This window comes from Lygodium microphyllum, chromosome 4, assembly GCF_053477565.2.
Source record: "Lygodium microphyllum isolate KBCC chromosome 4, Lygodium_microphyllum_v1.1.10, whole genome shotgun sequence".
In the NCBI taxonomy this organism is placed as follows: domain Eukaryota; kingdom Viridiplantae; phylum Streptophyta; class Polypodiopsida; order Schizaeales; family Lygodiaceae; genus Lygodium; species Lygodium microphyllum.
Genome location: NC_141138.1, coordinates 64,183,052 through 64,190,520, shown reverse-complemented (window position 1 = coordinate 64,190,520; position 7,469 = coordinate 64,183,052). Strand labels below are relative to the sequence as shown.

General features: G+C 44.7%; 2 protein-coding genes across 2 annotated transcripts; both read left to right on the top strand.

Moving 5' to 3' along the window:
• The first annotated feature begins 543 nt into the window (after nt 1–543).
• Nucleotides 544–2,345, top strand: LOC148037107 (uncharacterized). The gene is made up of 2 exons (XM_087677241.1): nt 544–737; nt 841–2,345. The coding sequence occupies exon 2, from the start codon at nt 954–956 to the stop codon at nt 2,037–2,039; it is 1,086 nt and encodes a 361-aa protein (XP_087533367.1). The 5' UTR covers nt 544–737; nt 841–953; the 3' UTR covers nt 2,040–2,345.
• Nucleotides 2,346–2,766: 421 nt separating this feature from the next.
• Nucleotides 2,767–5,890, top strand: LOC148037106 (uncharacterized). Its single transcript, XM_087677240.1, has 3 exons — nt 2,767–3,454; nt 5,243–5,436; nt 5,533–5,890. The coding sequence occupies exons 2-3, from the start codon at nt 5,248–5,250 to the stop codon at nt 5,731–5,733; spliced, it is 390 nt and encodes a 129-aa protein (XP_087533366.1). The 5' UTR covers nt 2,767–3,454; nt 5,243–5,247; the 3' UTR covers nt 5,734–5,890.
• The last annotated feature ends 1,579 nt before the right edge of the window (nt 5,891–7,469 follow it).

Below are 7,469 nucleotides of genomic sequence, written 5' to 3'. Positions count from 1 at the left end.
TAGAAGAGATGTTGAGGAAGAGGAATCTCTTGAGACTACTTTTGAATTAGTATTTATTTCTAAATTTTTAAATAGAGTAAAAAGAAAAATATAAGCATGCAAAGAAAAGACTGCATTTTGGGCACGCAAGCCAATCAATTTTGTTGTGATAGACTTGTTTGGGGTTGGATTTTTCCCTCCTCAGAAAAGTGTTTATGGAAGGGTGCTGCAAGCTTCGGGGTTTTTTGAAACCGTCGATACTTGGAAGGATGTGTGGAATCCATCTAAATGTCTATGTTAGCGTGATTATGTTGGATTGATACAAGACAAGACATCAAGAAAACAGTGTTAGGTAGAGGGGTGCAGAACGCGCTTAGGTGTGTAGGTGAAGGGAGGGAAGTGAGTAACATGGAGTAGGTGAAATCATCATGGTGTTAATGTGATCATCTCACAGGGATAAGGTCACCGGTTCACACGAGTTCTCACTAGTGAAGACTAGCCAGCGATTATATTAAACCTACCCTTAGAAAAGGGCTACGTGCAGCGACCTTGAGAAAAAAAAATTCTTTAATGGTTGTTTTTGTTTAATGCATTCGAGCACGTCCTGTGCTTCGGAGATTGTGTCCGTTTTCCCTTTGACGGACTTATAAAATAAGGTTTAATCGGACCAAAGACCAAATGCAGCATTGGCGGAAGATCGTATTGAGGTATTTAGGACCAGCTGCTTGATCACCATCTTCTCTCGATTGTAGATGCTAGTAAGCGACCTATCTGAGAGAGAGAGACAGAGAGACTCCCTGTAGCTACTCAAGCTCCTTATATCTTAATTCTCACTAATTACAGTTTCTGATCATCCTTCAGTGCCAGCATATGATCATATCCTACATGGCTATGGATGGGACAATCAGATCTTATGATCTGGCCTGTTTCTAGGAGACAATCAGCTGTGTGGTTCATAGCTCATCAAGGCAAGAATGTGGGTGATGCCAAAGATAGCTGGCGCAACCTCAGGCATGCTTGGGTTTGTGATGAGGATGACGAGCTTATATAAGGAGGGAGATGGATATTTGATCATGTCGGTTGCTGTAGGCATGGTGGTATTTACGGTGCTGATGATGGGAGGAATAATGAGGATTCGTATTAATCGTGTGCAGAGCAAAGACAGCTCCATTAGCAACGGATCAGACGTGGAATCTGACCATCAATCAGCTCCTCGTAATCATCATCACCATCGTGATGATCTGGATTATACGGATGGAAGTCATGCGAAAGTATGCAGGAGCACGAAGAAGCTGCAGTCGGATGGTGATAAATACAGTAGTTATACTGCGCCAGACGATGCTCGCGGCCTGCAAAAGGAGGAGGATCAGAGACGCAACAGTGGTGCGGGCCACAATATGATCAGCTGCTGCATGCCAGCTTGCATGTCGAGTTATGTGCAGGTGAAGAGGTACTTGAGCTTGAGCAGCAGCAAGAAACGCCTCCTGCAGCCGTCTAATTCAGAATCTGCAGAGAAGGAGAAGATGGAATATACAATTATGGAGGAAGGCGGCCGGCGACGACCTGAATTATCGGTTGTTGCGCCAGACATCAAGTTGGGCATCGGAGCAGATGATCAGCTGATTAGGATCAGTGATCGAACAGGGATGCAAGTGGCCGATATTAACAAGGAGATCAGTGGTGATATCGAGGATCGTATAAATGATGTCGACGATATAGCGGGGCAGTATCGTGCAGATGATCAGGGGCACTTACTGTGGCAGCGCTCCATCCTGCTGGGGGAGAGGTGCGAGCCCCCGGCCTTCTCTGGCGTCATCCTCTACGACGAGCATGGCAACCTCGTCCCTGAGTTCCCGTGCAAGTCCCCCGCTCATCGACGCTCCCTTAATACTCTCAATAATAATAACTGTATCCTTGATGGTGCAACTACAGCACTCCATGACACGAATAATACTACGCCCGGTCTCACTCCAAGTACTACGTCGTCGTCACCGGGCGCAGCTGCAGCCCCTTCTTCTCCCTCCTCGTTCTCCCTTCGCCAACTGATGACTTCACACTGAGTAAGACCTCTCTCTCTCTCTCTCTCTCTCTCTCTCTCTATAAAGATTGCCCATCCCACATTCCAATTTCCAGCTTTTCAACCCTGGTGGATTGATACTTGAATATTTTCATTTTTTTCACGAGAAAACCACCTGAGTATTCCAGCAGGGTCTTGGCATATCCGGGCATTGGTTCAAGTAGCACGGGCGTGTGAGTTCAAACACATGTACCCTGCCTCCCCCATGGCATATTTGTAAGCGCCTAAAAATGCTTGAGTCTTGCATCGAGCCTTTCACACATAAATTCTTCTTCTTCCTCTTCTTGAATACGAGTACTTTCTTCTTTATTAGCATCGCCCTTAACGGCATATACATATACAACAGTGCGTAACAAGGTGGTGAAGGTTCCAAACAAATTATCTACTATTAACTTTAGTTAAGTAGTCCACTTAGCTTTGAAATGTGTGAATAGCTTGCTGTTAAAACAAGAAGAGCTTATTTTCGAAAAAGAAAAGGGCTCTCTCTCTCTCTCTCTCTCGCAAAAAAGAAGGGCAATGCTCTTGTGCGCAATAGCGCACCCTTGTTTTCAAGAATATCAAAACACTAGGACTAACCTGACAATCCCTTCACCCTCTCCTCCTCCTTGCCTCTCCCCGCCCCCCCCCCCCCCCCCCCCCAAAACACTTTTAAGACTCAACTTATATAACTTCAAAACTCTTTGGACTTCTAGACTTCCACTCACATCATAAACCAACACTCCAATCTCTCCCTCTTTCCATTCTTCACCCAAAAAAGAAAGGCACCTGATATAAAAACCCTCAACCATGTTTTGGTAAGCGTTTTCTAAACTTTCATAGGTTCTTGATCATGTGACAACAAGAACGAGGGGTCTTAGGGATGCATGGAAAAATAATAGGTGTCCCATAATTGACTACCTTGCATAGTTTATGCGACATACCATAAAAATATAATTTTGGCATTGCATAAGCGATGCATTTTGCAACAATTCTTTGCATCAGAAAGGGCATCCCTAAAGCAACGATGTTAGCCATGTTTGCAATTTGTTAGGCATCGCTTATGCGATATCTGTAAATTCAAAACAATATTTGAAATGTCACACGCACTACAAGGAAATGCATGTATAGCGACGGTGGGTAGCGACGCAAGAATAGCGACGTCGCTATTAGCGTCACATTTGCGACGCAAATAGCGACACCCCACAGAAGAAAAAAAGAGAGCCGAAACCCGAGCACGTTTCATTTTGCGCATTCGTGAGACATTTTGAGAGGGAGAGCGAGAGAGAGAGCGATCGTTTTGCATAGAGGGTGAGAGAGGGAGAGGAAGAAGGCTTGCCGCCGCCACCGCCATCGTTCACGAAAGAGAGGAGGAGTCGGCGTCGCGAAGAGGAGCCGCCAAACCCTCGCTAAATCTTTACAGTGAGTCCATTCTCTCTCTCTTTTACTTGTTTAGGGTTTAATTTTTGTATATTGAGAGAGGGAGAGGAAATGAGAGAGAAAGAGAGGGAGAGGGAGAGGGAGGGAGAGAAACAAAAAGAGAAGGGGAGAGAAAGAGAAAGAGAGGAAAAGAGAAAGAGAGGGAGGGGGAGGGGGAGGGGGAGGAAATGAGAGAGGGAGAGGGAGGGAGAGTGCATTCTCTCTCTCTTTTACTTTTTTTCATATAATTTGTGTATATATATTGAGAGAGGGAGAGGAAATGAGAGAAAGAGAGGGAGAGGGAGAGGGAGGAAATGAGAGAGGGATCGAAGAGGGAGGGAGAGAGAGGGAGAGAGAGAGAGAAAGAGAGGGAGAGAGAGAGGGAGGAAATGGAAGAGGGAGGGGGATGAAATGAGAGAATGAGAGGGAGGGAGAGTGTATTCTCTCTCTTATTTATTTATTTTTTGTATAATTTGTGTATAATGAGAGAGGGAGAGGAAATGAGAGAGAAGGAGAGGGAGAGATAGAAAGAGAGGGAAATTAAAGAGAGGGAGAGGGAGGAAATGGGAGAGGGAGGGGGAGAAAGAGAGAGAGAGAGAGAGGGAGAGGGAGAGGAAATGAGAAAGAAAGAGGGAGGGAGAGAGAAAGAGAGGGGGAGGGAGAGGAAGGGAGAGGAAATAAGAGAGGGAGAGGGAGAAAGAGAGAGAAAAAGAGAGGGAGAGGGGGAGGGGGAGGAAATGGGAAAGGAAGAGGGAGAGGGAGGGAGAGGGAGAGAGAGAGGGAGGGAGACATTAAACATAATAGAAAAATGAGAGAGGGAGAGGGAGAGGGAGAGGTGGGGGAGACGAAAACATAATAGGAAAATGAGAGAGGGAGAGGGAGGGAGAAGAAATGAGAGAAGGAGAGGAAAAGAGAAAAAGGAAATGAGAGAGGGAGAGGAGAGAGAAAAAAGAGAGAATGAGAGGAGAGAGAAAAAGAGATAAGATGTTAAACATAATAAGAAAAGAGAGAAAGAGAGGTGTGGGTGAGGATGAGGGCGAGGGAGGGAGAGGAAATGAGAGAGGGAGAGGAAGAGATAAAAGGAAATGAGAGAGGGAGAGGAGAGAGAAAAAAAGAGAAAGATCATTAAACCTAATGAGAAAAGAGAGAAAGAGAGGGTCAGGGTGAGGGAGAGAGAGGAAATGAGAGAGGAAAAGATCTATTACCTAGTAGCAAAGTACCCTAGTAGCTAGTACCTAGTGCCCTGTATCTAGCACACACTCTCATAGTAGCCTTGTCTTTAGTACCTAGTGCCTAGTACCTAGCACATGGTGTGATATTACCCTAGCCTCTAGGAACTAGTACCATAGAACCTCACATCTACTGCATAATGCTTAAGGTACCCTAGCACCTGCTACATAGTATCATAGTACTGGGTACTTGGCACTATGATACTAGAGTACTAGGTGCTAGATACTAAGATGCTATGATATTATGTGCTAGGTACTGAGTACTAGGTACTAAATACTAGTGTTCTGTGATACTATATGCTAGGTACTAGGTACTAGATACTAGGGTACTATGATATTATCGTAGTCATAGTCGTAGTCATAGTCGTAGTTGTAGTCGTAGCCATGGTCGTGGTCGTAGTTTTAGCCGTAGCCGTGGTCATGGTCATGGTCATGGTCGTGGTCGTGGTCGTGGTCGTGGTTGTGGTCGTAATCGTAGAAAAAGAGAGAGATGGAAGGAGAGGATAACAATCTAAGAAAAAAAAATAATAATAACAAAAACAAATTGTTTGTTGTAACATAGACAAAATGGAAAATGATGAAGGTCCTGTTGTTCAAGATCGTAAGGCGTATCTTAATCAGCGTGTCCCATGTCCTTACTCTCAATGTAAGCTGGCAATTAGACGAAAATGCCGATTGTTTATAGAACACATACGACGATTTAGCGAGTTTCAATCTGAGATCATTGATCAGGCGATTGCGGATTTTCAGCAAACGGTAAGAAAAGTTAATATCAATCATGCATTGTACTCGCAAGCTAATTGAATACCATATACAATAAGATTGGGTCTCGCTGGCAAATTTTCTATCCAGGGAGGTGATGTCTCGTCCCAAGGAGGAGTGCACCCTTTGCGGCCAATTAGAAGAGTTTGTGGGCGTGCGATGGATGGAGTGTGGGAGCCAATCCACCACTTGCAAGGCCAATCTATACCATCAATGCCAGAGGAGACAAGCAACCTTCCAGGCCTACCTACAATCTTGGAGCCTCAAATGGAGGCAATGTCAATGCATTGATTCCCATGGATGTCGAGACTTCTCATCTGCTTAGAGAGGAAGAATCCATACCATTATATGATGGGTGCTGAGTATCTCGCTTGAAGACACTGCTTGCACTCTTAAGTGTGCAAGAAAAATACGAGTGGAGCGATACAAGTGTGACTGAGTTGTTCAGGTACCTTGTACATACGCTTCGTTGATTTTTTTCGGCACTATTATTAAAAGTATTTGTGCTTTTTCAAGGTATTTATGATTTTTTTCAGGCTATTGAAATATCATATATTACTACCTGCAAATACCATGCCTGAGTCTCGTGATGATGCACGACATGTTTTACGAAAGCTTGGCATGGACTACAATAACATCCATGCATGTATCAACGATTACATACTGTTTCGAGGAGAATACGAGACTATGGATACATGTCCAAAGTATGGTGCTCACAGGTATCGACAGGACTTGCAAGGACAAACCATCCCTCAAAAAGTTCTCAAACACTTATTGCTTATCCCCCGCATAAACCACATGTTTCGTACGTCCGGCATGGCGAGCTTGACAATGTGGCATGCGCAAAATAGGTCCACAGATGGAGTTCAACGAATATCAACGGATTCACGCGCATGGAGCCACATTGACTCTACCTTCCCGAGAGCCAAGGAATCTTCGGCTCGGTCTTGCAATGGATGGTGTGAACCCATTCGGTCTGCGCTCAACTTCTTATAGTGTGTGGCCTATAGTCCTTGTTAACTACAATATCCCTCCATGGCTTTCTACGAAGAAAGGACATCTCATCCTTAACTTACTCGTCCCTGGCCGCTACAAAGTCAAAAATATGGACGTGTATCTTCGTCCATTAGTCGATGAGCTTAAGATTTTGTGGGAGGAGGGGATCACCCTGCAAGATATGAGCAGGCGCGATGGTCGACGGTCAGCCAATATTCGAGCCATTCTCATGTGGACGATGCATGACTTTTCAAGATTCGAAGAGTGCTCAGGTGAACAAGCCTCCATTCTCGTTGGTAATATCTATATTTTATCTCGTTCAAGCAAGTATTCACTGGGTCGTGGTGTTGGAACAGGTCTGGTTACCTCAGGTTATCATGCATGTCCATTGTGCAGGCCACAATTAGACTCCCGAAGGTCACAAACCATGAAGAAGATGGTATATCAAAGACATGCTGCTTTCTTGCCAGAGGATCATGAACTTAGGGAAGGTTTCCTTGGACGACCTCCAACACGTATGAATGCCGCAAGCTGGTACGAGCTGAAAATGGTCCACGCAGAATCACATCCAAACAGAATGCGGTGATTCTTAGTTTTCTACGAGTTGCCATATTGAACCCACTTACAGGTCAACCACTTGTTGGATCACATCCATATTTTCAAGAATATGGGCAGCTTGCTATGGGACCACATCACAGAAAAGAGAGACACTATAGGGGCACGAATGGATTTGAAGGAGATAGGTAAGATGGAGGCACTTTGGCCGCAGTCGAGTGCTGATGGTCACATGCAACTTCCTCGCACTCCTTGGATTTTTTTCACTAAAGAAGAGCGCATTGTGAAGCAAGTAGTCAAGTCCTATCCGCACTCCGACAGGTATGATGCATTCTCTCATGTCTGCATTTTCTAAAGATGACTAATTATCAGGGCTAAAATCCCATGATTGACATAAGATATGTCAGGTTTGTACTATGAATGGATTGTAATTGGCATGCGCATTTTGCTATTTGGAGTGTAGCCATTATTCATAA

What these genes read in the sequence shown, in the direction of transcription:
- LOC148037107 (XM_087677241.1), top strand. Translation starts at nt 954, where the DNA reads ATGTGGGTGATGCCAAAGATAGCTGGCGCAACCTCAGGCATGCTTGGG.
- LOC148037106 (XM_087677240.1), top strand. Translation starts at nt 5,248, where the DNA reads ATGGAAAATGATGAAGGTCCTGTTGTTCAAGATCGTAAGGCGTATCTT. An exon ending in TTGCGGATTTTCAGCAAACG is followed by an intron (nt 5,437 to 5,532) that starts GTAAGAAAAGTT and finishes TTTTCTATCCAG; the next exon opens with GGAGGTGATGTCTCGTCCCA.